The sequence below is a fragment of the Alligator sinensis genome, unplaced genomic scaffold (assembly GCF_000455745.1).
Source record: "Alligator sinensis unplaced genomic scaffold, ASM45574v1 scaffold437_1, whole genome shotgun sequence".
NCBI classification, from domain to species: Eukaryota; Metazoa; Chordata; order Crocodylia; family Alligatoridae; genus Alligator; species Alligator sinensis.
The window spans coordinates 1,892,092-1,905,843 of record NW_005842176.1 but is presented as its reverse complement, the minus strand read 5'-3'; the positions used below and the strand labels follow the sequence as shown (position 1 = coordinate 1,905,843).

At 46.8% G+C, this 13,752-nt stretch overlaps 1 protein-coding gene across 1 annotated transcript; it reads left to right on the top strand.

The window, feature by feature from the left end:
• Positions 1-1,346: 1,346 nt before the first annotated feature.
• Positions 1,347-8,221, top strand: LOC112550669 (membrane-spanning 4-domains subfamily A member 15-like). Its single transcript, XM_025206925.1, has 6 exons — positions 1,347-1,436; positions 3,184-3,303; positions 4,136-4,192; positions 6,010-6,141; positions 7,636-7,746; positions 8,105-8,221. Exons 1-6 carry the CDS (start codon positions 1,347-1,349, stop codon positions 8,219-8,221), a joined length of 627 nt encoding a protein of 208 aa, XP_025062710.1.
• Positions 8,222-13,752: the final 5,531 nt, after the last annotated feature.

The window sequence follows — 13,752 nt, the reverse complement described above, 5'->3', positions numbered from 1 at the left end:
TGCCCTGAGATCTCACCTGGATTCAGGCCTTCAACTGACTGGAACAGTGATGAATTCTCAAATAAATTTTCAGATATGGGCAACCTGAGATCACTTATTAATTATAATTTTAAATCTGGAACAGGAATAAAATGGGAGTAGAGGTTCAGCTGCTCCTCGATAAGGCACCCTCTATGGCTTCAGTAGGAAGGAAGTTGTGCTTCTAAATAGGCACCAGCCACCCCATATTTAAATTCTAGTGCAGACACAGAAAGGGCAGCATTGCCGTGGTGGATCACCTCTTAAGGTCCACCTAGGCCAGTATCCTTTTTATCACAATAGTCATCTTTGGAGGAAGGGATAAGAAATACACAGTAGCAGTTGTAGGATAATCTGTTTCCTAATGTTGGTCTCATTTTGGAGTCCAGTTGTAAGAGATCATCAGCTTCAGCCTGGAAGTAAGGAGTTGAATATTCCTGCTAGAATGTACTGTCCTCAGTGACAGCAACACTGAAAATACTGATTGTCCATATAACTGCTCTGTCCTTTTACAAATGGGGTGAAGTTCTGGACCTCAGACCTTCTATAGCAGGGAGGTTTGCAGAGTAATTATCCCCTGTGAATAAAATCATACATGGGGATCAAAATGAAATTAATTCCCTGCTCCCCTCTCCCCCAACCCCTTGCTGCTACTCCTACCAAAAGAGGTTTTCACTTTTTTTTTTGCAGCCTGGGGATCCAGCTGACCCAGTAAATCTGGTTCCTACAACCTCACCAGTCTCCAATGGTGACATACCCCCCATCATGGAGATGGTGACATTCCTTCTCCTCCCTGCAATCACAAAGTGTTCTTACAGCTCCTGGAGTGTGTGCACTTGTGCAGCTGTCAGGATGATTACATCTAATTGGGCTGAATCGGGTTGGATTGGCTTGCCTGGCAGCAGCCAAAAAATGGGTAGGGGCTCTGTGCAGCTCATTCACCCCCACCCCCATCCCCTGGAGCTGCCTCTTCTCAGCTGCTAAGAAAGCAGTTCTCAAGTGCAATCAAGGGGCTGTAGTGAGGACCAAGGAATGATTCCCCACCTCCCCCCTTCAGCCCACCACCCACCCACACACACACACACACACACACACACACACACAGACATGTCTTTCCCTCCTGTCTGTGTCTTGCAGCATCTCTGACTCTGACATCATTCTCTGCAGCAGCCAATGGCATTGTCCCGCCTCCTTCCCTTCTCACTGCTCTGATGCTGAGCAGCCCTGTCAGTCTTGTGGTCCAGGCTCAGGGGATGGGGGCTGATGCAGCGTAGAGCCCAGCCGCCCAGGACCCTGCAGGCTGGCAATTCATCACCCCAGCTGATCCCATGCAAGAAGGGGGGACGATGCGGCTGGGCAGACGTGCCATAATGTACACTGTGGAGACGGTTCCCAAGGGGAAGAACCGAGTGATGGGGGTGAGTACGGCAGAGCCAGGAGCTGGGACACTGTGTGGAGGGGGCTACATAGGGAATGGGGAGTAGGGAGAATGACTCATCCTGAATTGGCTCCTATAGGTGCCTCCAAAAGCCAGGGAAGAGGGACAAATCTTCCCCTCTGTGCTGTGCTGTGCTGTGCAGGACCTCAGTATCAGAGGATCATATTGCTCCATTCTAGCCTGAAATCTCCTGGGCTACCCTTGTGCTTCCCCTCGCCCTCCTCCCCCCAACCAAGCTTATTGCCTTGGGTGGCAGGGGTTCTGCTGAGACCCTCCATGAGCTCCTCGCCCTCAAGTGCCCATGACCATCAGCCTGTGTGTGTGCAGGTGGATCTCTGACATCCTGATTCTCTGGCTTGCAAAGCAAGTGAGGAGGCAAGGGCTTGGGTAGCAGAGACCGGTGCTGGCATCTCTTCCAGCCTGTGCCTCTCACACTGCTGACAAAAGAAGTAATTAGGGATGGGGGTCTGTGTGCACTTAAGGGGTGTGGTTAACATCCAAAGAGCTGGTTCTCATCTCTCCCACCCCATCCACCAAGTGTACATGGGGTTGGGGAAGGGCTCAAGGAGATAGGGCATCTAACTAGCCAGCCAGACAGGATGAGGGTCCCCTTGTACCTCAGCAGGTGTCTTGGCTCTGTTTTGGGTTCCAGCTTCTGCCCTGCTCCCACATTCAGAGGGGGATGGCAGAGGCTGGGAGCCTTGTGTACAACCAAGGCCCTGGTCCTGTTGTAATCTTCCTCTTCTCCCTGGGAGCTCCAGAGGTCTGCGGCCTGCACCCAGCCAGGTAATGCTGAGTGCCTGCAGGTTTGCTAAGCTGATAGGAGCTGGGGATTTAGGTATAGCCTTGGTCCAAGCTATAGCACTGGTGCAGCATGTAAGGGGAAAACCTTTCTTAGAGATTTTTGCTGGCTGAGGACACTGTGTGTGGCTCACAGGGATTAATGCTGGGATAAATGGGCGTGAAATGGAAAGCAAGGTCAGGCTGCAGCAGAAGGAGAAATCTTTGCACAAGTCCATTCAAGGGGCCTTTGGTGAGGCTCTTCCAGAGACCACTGAGGAGATCAGAACTCATTACACAGTGATTCCAGTCCTTGCTGGTGGGCCCTGGCTATAGGCCTGGAAAGGATGGGGCCATGAGTCAAACACTGCTGAGCTCTAACTCACACGTGATAGGGCTGCAGCAAGTCAGCTTGCTGCTCTGCCTCAATATCCTCTTCCCACCAAACAGGGTAGTCACTTAGCCAGCTTTCCTTGGCTAATATTTGTGCTACCAACACATGCTCAGGCTTGAGCCTTGGATCTTCAGAGTTAGACATGCACCTCTACCACTTGAGCTAAAGGACGCACTATCTCCAGTGCAAGCTGCAACAGCTTCATAAAGAGACTCCTTGGGGATGCTGGTACTGTGTCCCAAGCACTCTGGAAACAGAGGGCTTGAGACCAGCCAGAGTGATGCTCCCAGAATGGCCCTTTTTCTGGGCTTAGTGTACATGAATGTCAGTAAGTGGGTGGAGAAGAGTTAGGAGCATCCCCCCCTGACAGCACCAGAGATGCAGCATAGACATACCTATTCTCCTCTTGCATGCGCTACACTGACATTGCTTTGACCATGCAGGTCGACTTCAAAGTCTGCCCATGCCCATGCCCCTTGCATCCCTTTCAGAGCCAGTAAGGTGTGGCCAGGGGTGAATATAATGCACATTATTGCTGCAATTATTCTCTCAGACCATCCAGATCATGACTGGCTTCATGCACATCGGCTTCGGGATCGTCCTGACAACCCTCACAAACGTCTACAGCTCTCTCTTTGTGGTTGGCGAGATCCCATTCTTGGGAGGAGTGTCTGTGAGTAGCATGAATGGAGCTGAATGAATCTGAGTTGGACTGGTTTCCCCTGGCCATCTCGTGCCCTGCCCTCTCCACCTGCCTCCCCCTGAGCTTCCCATCAGCATCCCATCTCTGGTTGGGGTTTGTCTCTTAGATGCACATGCAGAGGACTGGGATGCTAATGGAGCACATGGATTATTAGCTGTATGATGGGAACCAAGGTCACAGATCAGGTCCCTCTGGTCCTTGGTACTGTCCCACCCCAGCACAAAAAGATGCCCTGCCTTAAAAAACTTAATCATGTGTACACAGTAACATTTTGCTAGCATTGCCTCATCAAAAAGATAGCACCCCATAGGCAATTTAGTTTGCCAGCAAGATCCCTGGTACAGATGTGGCTATACTGACAAAAACATTTCCATCAGCTCAGTCTACATTGGCAGAGGTGGTACAGAGGTACACTGGCAGGAAAGTTCCTTCTGTTGGCATGTTCTGTGTCTCCACAAGGGGGCACGGCAGCCTCAGCAGATGCTCCTCTAGTGCAGACAAGCCCTGCGTGATGGATACTTAATGCCCTGATCCAGATTAATCCTACCTCTCAGCCACACGGCAGGGAAGCTCCTGGTTTTGGGCATCCAGAGAGGTCATTGCTTTCGGGTGGACGGGATCTCTGTCTCCTGTGCTCCCCAAAGGATTCAGACCAGCAGGGAGGAAGATTCCAGTCTCCCCCTCTCCCTGATTTCCATCACAGACACTGGAGATGGGTCCTCAAAAAGGGAAACTGAGCTGATCCATGAAATGAAAGACAGTCACAAGTTAATGCATTGATTGTTTCCTCTTTGCCACTCAGTTCATCATTTCTGGATGCCTCTCAATTGGAGCTGAAAAAAGCCCTACCGAGTGTGCGGTGAGTCCTAAAGGATCTTTGGCCTGAGTTTAATTCTCCTCTGACCAGGCTCAAATCAGAAATCTTGTGCATGCAGGACTAAAGGGACAGGGGGCTGAATTCAATCTTGTTCCCAGGACAGAGCTGAGGGATGCCTGGGTGGGATCTCTTCAGGGCAGGGCAAGGGTTCACATGAAGCCACTGTTGGTGCAACAGGAAATTCCTCTTCAGTGCATTGGCCAAATTTCAGCCAGAATTTTATGCAATGAAAACATGGGGACTCAGCGAGACTGAAGCATTTATAGATGTGTCTGTTTGCCACATTGTTCAAGCTGGGGGCAAAATAAAAATTCCAAACAGTTTCTTTTTAATATTTTCTAAAAGAAGGATTTCAACTATTTTTTAAAATCCAAAGTGACTTTCATTTTGGATTTTCTTTCAATATTACTTTTAAAATGATAAAAAAAAGAACACTTGGAGTGTTGTGGCTTAAACAAAATGTTTTGATCCCCCAGAACAAAATGTTTTCTACTTTTTAATTCACCAAAATGTTTTTTGTTTGTTTGTTTCCTTTCTTTTTTTACCTTTTGGAACTCTCAGTGAGCCACAATAGTTGCACAGATATAGTGTAGTGATTTTATTCACCACTACAGGTGCAGGATGACAAGACAGAGATGTTGCTATCCCTGTAAATTATCCCTGTAATATTGTAATGTTGGGAGATGGCCAGTGCCAATGAGTTCTCTGCAGACTACAGGATTTGTAGCCTCCATCCACTAATCCCATCTCTCAGTCTCAGCTATGTGAAGCGCAATAACCAACCATGTACCAGCCTAATATGGTCTAGAGTGACAGGCACCCAAAGGCCTCCAAATTAGAAAAAATGACATTCATGTACAGACTGGATTATCTTTAAGATCCTTCTAGCCCTGTATCCTGTCTCTGACAAAGGCTGGTATCAGATGCATCAGAACGTGTAAGAAGCTGCATAAGCTGCCCCTACTGGAAGCTCTTCTGTAGGATGATGACGCTCATAAATAAACGGTGACTGACTTGCTCTCTGAACCTGCACAGTTTAACTCTTCTAAGTATACAGTATGGAGACATAACACATTTATAGTGGTATAACATACATCCATTTAAACACAGGTTTAAGTTACATGGGTATCTGAAGCAGACAGCTAGCACATCTCTGAGGGTTTCTGTCTGCAATCGGTGCTATTACAGTGCCTTCTCAGTAAGTGGAAAGGAGCCATTGATAACCCGTTTACACTGCTACCCTGGGATGAAGCTGACTAGAGCAGTGGACACACAGCCCATATGCTGCTATAACTTACATCAGTGCATAGCTTTGAAGTTGATCCTTGGAAAGTCTAACATCCCAAGGTGCAGTGACATTGGGGCAGACCAATAATGTAATTTAACCACTTAACATTTACACCAGTGTAAAGGCAGATTATAATGGTGTAAAGGTCCCATGTGTCCATGCCATGAATTATGTGTAGTCTTGTCTAATGTAATTGTGATGTTCTTATTTTCCCTATAAACATCCAATCCTATTCAGCTCTTGCAACTTCAGGGTGAGGGCTGCAGGCATCATTCTATTTGAATTCTGCTGCTGTCTATTGCAGGTCAGCCCAAAAAAGGATAAACTATCATAGGGTGGTTGAGCTTCCAGTGTGTGGATTTTCACTGGCTTCAGTACAGGCAGAGCCAGGTGTTCCAGATACAAACTGGGTGGCACGGGCACATGGTTCAAGTTATTTGCCAGGATTCCATCTGATTAGTATTTCATCTGCATCTAGCAACTTCATTCACTGTCAATTTGTGTCTTCCAGGTGAAAGGCAGCCAGACCATGAATGTCATCAGTGCCATCTTTGCACTACTGGGGATCACGTCTTTTATAATAGATCTGAATTTAAATGGCCTGTACCGTTCAGAGTTTGATTATTACAACTATCTAGTGATGGTAAGTGAGGGTCCCAATCCTACCAGCACTCAGCATTCCTTGGTTTGGGATGCTTGTTGTTGGAGGGTTTTGGGCTCTCCTAAGCTCACATGTAAAACTACTGATGAATTGATGGAGAGAAGGAAGGATCCATTAGGTGGGGGAAGGGACCTTGAAAGGGCCAACCTCTGGCACAGAACCAGGGTGTGCTATTGCTAATACACCCCAGGTAGACTCCTGTCCAGCCCTCTTCTTGAAAATTTCCAGTGAAGGAGATTCCACAAGTTCCCTGGGCAGTTTGTCCCATTGTCCCACTGCTCTTACAGTTAGGAAGTTTTCTTTGGGATTTCATCTAAATCCGATAAGCCTTTGCCTCTTGTCCTGCCCGCTGTGTCAAAGAATGACTGTTCCTTCTGTGTAAACTTTGGTGACTCCTGCTCAGTGCTCCAAAGGGCCAAAGTTCCTGCCATTTATCATTTTTATGGTAGGCCGGGAAGGGCCTGAGATCTGGGACCTGCTGTGCTTGTTGGTCTGCAGGCACTTAGGGCTGGGAATGTCTCACACGTCCTTGAAGTAGGCAAACATATACATGCCACTGAAATTAGTAGAATCAAAGGGTATTTTCATGCCTAAGTTCCTCAAAAGATCAGGGCCTTTCAGTCTAAATGGTCCACGCAGTGTAAAGGTGGGAGGTGAGAGAGGAAAGAAACATTCAAGCAGAGCATTTTACGAGGTAGAAAACATCCAAAACTTGGGGTCTGGTTCCAACTTAGCTTGATTTATAGGAGAGCAGCCCTGGGAGGTCCCACAACAAGTCCCCATTGTGCAAGGTGCTGTGGAAGACATAAGGAGACAAAACAGCCAAGGGGATTTGTGCTAACACTCACCCAGAAAACCCCCAGTGGACCTTGAGCGGGTGCTTTTGGCCTGGTACTGGGGATCTGCTGATTCCAAGCAGGCTAGTTGTGAAGTTCCTCAGCCCATGCTAAGGTCACAGTCCAGCCCAGCACTTTGGCACATGCATGATGTTGATGAAATATTATTGCATAAAGTAGCAAATCTCCCAAATCTCTGCCCCAGCATGCACTGGGCAGGACCAAAAGCCTAGTATGGCCCTCCTAGGGATATGTAGGGGATATGCTATGACATTAAACATATGCAGTGAGGATGAGGAGATGGGATCTCAACTGTTGAAAACTGGCATAGCTTCGCGGAAGTCAATTTAAAGCTGATTAAGACCACTGAAGTTCTGGCCCGCAGGGTGTAGAATCCTGGCAGAAGGTGAAGCCTAAATCTGGCACAGGAAACCCACTGGTATGACCCCTCCAGAGCACCTCAATGGGGGAGAGATAGAAGGAGGATTTTGTTCTGCCAGGGATGTTCTTGGGGCAAGGGGGGCACCCCAAGGAGGAGTGAGTTGCATGCAGTATGCAGTAACCAGACCTGTAGGCCACATCCACTGACAGATGAGTGATGCTCATGGACATGCTGTTGTGGGTCTCTCTTTTCGAGCAGGCAGGGAACGGGATCTCCATCGTGCTGCTGATCTTCACGATCCTAGAGTTCTGCATTGCAGTTGCCACTGCACATTTTTGGTGCCGAGCGACCCGTGCTAACTCCAATGAGGTGAGCAATTTAAGGTCCAGGGGGGCTTTGGCCAGGTAGGACTATGGGAAGCCTGAGGAGATGCTCATTTCTGTTGATTCTGATCTCTGTTTAGTAAGCAGTGGTTCAGGGAGGCTCAATGGGGCTTGACTAACATGGGATTCAGGAATAACTTGATTGTTGGAGTGACAAAAACAAGGCCAGGGGCTTCAATGCTGGGACAGTACCTGGTTGCACTGGTGAGCAGGACACTGTCTAGTGGAGTCATTCTGGGGACACTCAGCAACTTCAATGGGTACTAGTACAGGGTCTATACAGGAAGATGCAGGTGGTAAGTCTTGGTCTTGCTGACAGAGAGCGCCAATTTCTTGTTTTCCAGGCCATGCTGATTGTGCCGAATGCTGTCAGGGCAGATCCCCTGGTTCCCACCACAGAACTGCTCCAACCACCAAATTACAACGAGGTGATTTATGATCCCAAGGATGAGGCTGAGTAGCAGGGCCAGGCAGGAGAAGGTACCTGTAGGAGGAATCATCCTGACAGCAGAAGCAGCTGCTCCTTCTCTGGGGAGCAGAAACTGACCCCTGCATGATGAACCTCCTTCAATTACTGCAGATATTCTAGCCCCTGCCTGTTTCCTCTCTGAGTGCAAAGAGGCAAGGTCTTTCTCCCCTCCTCCCTGCCCTCCCAGCACAGGGCCGATTCTGTCCCCTAATGAGAGTTTATTGAGACCCTGGTATGCAGGAGAGCCCAACAGGCAGCTATGGAATAGTCAGTATTATTCCCCACCCCAAAAAGCTTCATGCTCTTATTCTGGTCTATGAGGACGTTGCATGGGTTGGCCAGTTGCCTGCTTTGCAGGGCAGAGCATAGCCAGGGCAATAGAGTGAAAGCGTGGCTAGGAGTCTACTGCTGTCTCTTGCTTCCTTTGTCACCGAATCCTGGCGTGACCCACTTAGGCCATGATAAAGGCACTGGTGTGGGTAGGTAGAGGGTACCACCTTCATAAGCCCTTTCATCGCACCTTCTACACTCATCCTGCACCAGGTCAGCCATGAGTGCACCCTGCTATCATCTTCTGGCCCAGTCTCCTGTGCAGAATGAGGGCCAGATCTTAGAGGGCTGGCAGCCACAGAAGAAAAACTTCCCTATTTGAGCTAGGATAGGCCTCACTTCATGGGTCATCCACTGCACAGGAGAACAGGATATGGTGTTAGAGGCACAGACATTTGCAGGTCTATTCTTCATCCCAACCCTATACCCCCTCCAGCTAGAAGAACAGGATGCTATATTTACACAGATAAAATGAAGCCTCCCACACAAACATGACAGCCACAGACAGGAAACCAGCAATATCTTATGGAGTGTATAACCAGGCTGTATATCTGATTTACTCATCCCTTCAAACAGCAGGGTATGGCTTTTTTTCTCCTATGTTACATGACCACAAAAGTTATATGCCTTTTATTGATCATCAGTAAAAGGTGTTCTTTGGAAAAGGCAGGTGGGGAATCCCTCCCCTAAGTTCAGTAGGTCTTGGATAGGGTTTTAAGAGCAAAGCTTCATTTCTCCTGGCTCTTAAAAGCCTGGTGGAAATTTTGGATTATTAGTCTGAGGTGACCATGGAGTGGTCAGAGTCATGTAGTTGTATACCTTGTGTCTTATAAGAGGTCTTGAAGTATATCAGGACCTACATACATGCCCTACATTGACCCAATCTTTTTACATTTGGTTGTATTTTTGTTGGTTTTATTAAATGTTTAAAATAAATTATTTGTTTGAAACTTTCAGTTCTGGATCTTTGGGTATTTTGTGCCACTTCTGAGTGAGATCCACACACACTCTCCTCGGCAATTACTGTGGAGATGCCACAGACAGGCTAGCTGATGGAGTTGCAATGCTCTTCTCACCTCCACTGGCTGTTGTTATTTCTATGATGACATTCCCATGACAACATCCCATAGTATCACTGACTGACCCATACAGGTGGCGGTCTCATGCATCGTGTGCCTACTTTTGGGAAAGGCTTCGCACATGAAGTTCTATGCAGTTGCACTCACAGTTTATGTATCTCAACATTTTAAGACCCCACATAAAAGGAATTGAAACCAAAGCTTTGCCTGCCTTGGATATGTGGCATAGAAAAGAAGGGAGAAGAATAGTGAACTCAAGACAGGGTGGGGGGTGAGTGTTAGGTAAGCAGCTTATCCTCTGAGTTGAAACTGTTAAAAAGAAGTGGATCTCTCAGCAGGCTAATTTGTCTATAGAAATGCAGAAGCAACAATTTTGTGGGTGTAAACTGGTGCAGCCTCTTTGACTCCAGCTGGATTTAGACCAGTTAAGGGTCTGCCTTTTAGACAGCTCTCGCTCATTATGAAGGAAGCAAAGAACTTGGACTCCAGTCCATGGCTGCGGGGCCCCTCTTAATGCAGTAGCTAATGCAACAGAGAGCTGGCAGCAATCAGAACAATCCATCCATAGAACTCACAATGTGAACAACCTCTGCGTTATCAGCCAAGCGCGGCACTGGAGAGCGAGCCATGCCATTACATAAGCAACTAAATATAGGCCAGCATACGCAGTCTGTGATAGAAAACAGCTTTCAGTGTCAGTTAGATTATGTAAGTAAGTCTTCACCTGGTAGATGGGTGTCACACTGTTGTCCCCAAAGGACAGTTAGTTCGTGCCCTGTGCGCTTGTGCCAATAAACACACAGGGGTGAAGGATCCAACTTAATCTTTATTTCTGCGCAGAAAGTGGTGCTTGGCAATCGTTCGCAAAGCAAGCACCCACACCCCAGTGGGCGTCTGCCTTATATAGCTATGTAACAGGTTAAACTTGCTGATGTGATGAAATGTGTAGCAAGCCCAGCAAGTAACCCCCCTTCCAGCTCCGGAACTTTGTTGATACAGCTTTTCCTCTAGCGAGGCCAGCAATTAAACAACTAAGCAACAAGCGATCTCCCCCAGCCTAAACAACCTACTCTATGCCCTTGGTTAGATAAAATACTTTTTTCAAAACATACAAAGCTGTTCCTGAAGTAGAAAATGCATAGTAAAAGTTTAGGGGATCTCTGCTAGACATGGCTTCCAGCCTTACTTCTGTCCCTAGGGGTTTAGCCAGGTGCCCCTGAAACAAGGGGTGCTCATCAACATGTTGAACCTTTAACTGCCCCGGATGTTTTTGTATTCATTCACAAATGGCCTGCCAATCTTCCATTTGAGACATCCTTTTTCCCTCTGCAGTGTGCAAGCTGCTTTACTCCAATTTTTAATCCAATATATCAGTGCCTTAACACAAAAATCATACTCTAGATCAGAGGTGGGCAAAATGTGGCCCGCAGGCCGGCTGCAGCCCACCAGGCCATTCTATCCAGCCCGCAGGGCCCCTAAAAAATTTAGAAAATTAATATTTAGCTGCCTCTGGCTGCCTGTGACGTGGCCCTCGATGGCTTGCCAAAATTTAGTAAGCGGCCCTCTACCCCAAATAATTGCCCACCTCTGTTCTAAAGTCTATTAATTGACTTCCAGGTCCCTTCCAGCCCTAATTTTGTACAATTCTATGACTTTTTGGACTCTTGTCACAATTGATCCACCATTTTTGAGGACAATGAACAATGCGTTTTAACCCTTTCCATCACAGGAAAAAATATGACTTGTTTCTCTGCATTTTTCTGGTTTTGGCATTTGCACAGAGCTGCTCATCTTCTCTTTTCTGGGAAGCCAGTCAGTTTAGTAACACATGAAGGGCAGCTAAATTCTGTGTGTGCTATGCATGCTGAACTCAAAAAGCATCTCAGCCAGCCTTATCTAGAAGGAAAAGGCTACTGCAGGGATAAAAAGCAATGCATCCTGGAGTGCAAAACTAATAGAAACGCACAGAAATAAAGGGGTTTTAAAATTATTCATGCAAAATATTCCATATGAAATTAACAGGCAACTAGCTGGTGTGAGTGCTCAGGTATATCCCCTTATGTGTTAGAGCAGGGGCAGGCAATTATATCAGGCGGAGGGCCGCTTACTGAGTTTTGGCAAGCCATCGAGGGCCGCATGACAGGCAGCCGGGGGCAGATAAATATTAATTTTCTAGATTTTTAGGAGCCCTGCGGGCTGGATAGAATGGCCTGGCGGGCCACATCCAGCCCACGGGCCACATTTTGCCCACCCCTGTGTTAGAGACATGATCAATAAAGTTCAGAGCTATGCACTGGGTTATGCTGTTCCTATCTCTTAAGGGAGTCCTAGCAAGAGGGGACATAACAGCTAACAGAATAACCGTAGCGATAGCCTAACAGGGAAAACCAGATTCCTCCATAAAGGCACTAACACAGAAAACAGCTTACTTATGCAAATGCTTCATCAAATTTAAGCATTGCTGGCATCTGACTGGCCCACATTATAAGTAAGAGGAACACGGCTGCATTTACAACGATGCCTTCGTCATCCTAGGGAAGAATTTATATTGTAACCGTAACAAAATCTTCTCAAACAAAATGAAGGATAAATCCAAAATACAGAGTACACAACCCCAAACTTCTTGTTCAAAAGTCTGGATTTTATGCTATAAATAAGAGCAACCCTGGCCATTATATATATACACACACACACACACACACACACACGCGCGCGCACGCGCACACACACACACACACACAGAGCCAGAGCCAGAGCATTCACCTTGTGGTTTTTCTCCGTGACAACAAATAAGTTCCCCTGGCTTAGTTGGTGAACGGGATGCGTTCCATATCCTCCCATACTAATTGGCTTGCTTTACCTTTCCATATTTGCAGAGCAAAAAGGACTGACAAAAATGCATATTCAGTGAAAATGAATATAGAAATTGTTTTAGAAGCTAACAGGGGTTGGCTATAAACATTACAGCATATGTTTTCCTTTCCTGTTTTCCTAACGTTTGGGAACCAGCTACAGAAAGGAGTAGCAGCGATATGAACATTTTTTCTCTTTCTGTTGAGCTCCCATTTATTCTTTGGCTCCCTTCTACCTCCGATTTTCCAATCTATTTTCCTTACATTGTAGCTTTTATAACTAAAATACACTGATATTCTTTGCTTAGAGCATTTAGGAGACAATAAAAAATAGCAAATCATGACTGATGTGTTTATTGCTCTAACAAATCTTGTGTATGTGAAGAAAAACAATGTTCTATTACACTGAGAAGGTATCTCAGCTCAAGAGACTGTTTGGAGAAAAAAAAAATAATGAAGCTACTATATATAACAATTTAGCAGCTCTGATCCATTCCAGAAAGCAGCTTCGGTCTACATCACAAAACTCACTCTGGAATTTGATTAGAAACCCTATGTTAAGAACAGAATGAGACTAGACAGAGAGCAATGCTCTGATGCTGGGTCTAACCTTATACTCCTGACTCAGGCAAAACGTCCTCTGGCTCTACTGGGAATTTTTGTTGGGGGCAGAAGTCTTAAATCAGGACTCTTCCTGAAAGAGAAGTGACTCCTATGTGAGATTACATTAAAGGTCTATCGCTCCACATCTCCGCTTCTGCCTTATTTAGGTTATTTACATGACAAACATAGGAAGGGAGTGAGCACCTCTCAGAAGCAGACAGCCTACCTGACCAGGTAGAGCTTCATGATGAATTATATTGGAAAGTTGACTTGGAAAACTCTGCACAGCCAGAAGGGATTATGGGGCTTTAGAGGAATGATGACTCCCAAGACTGATGCATCATGGAAGCAGAGGTGTAGACGAGCTAAGATTCACACAAATCACAACTGTTCTGCTTGGATCATGCTGTCATGGTCTTGTTCACTAGCATTAACTCCCTCCTGGGCTTCCAAGTGCAAGTGAGCCAGGGGTGGGGCTACCAAAACTACTGGATCATTGATCCAATCTCCTTTGACCAACCAACCCCTTGTAGAGTTTCCACAAAGAGACATCTACAAGGTCTCATCTCGGAGAAAAGGCACTGCCGCCGAGGTGGCTCCACTTCTCCCATGTATGTACAGGCAGTGGTACATCCTCCCCACTCAAACAAGGCCCTGCA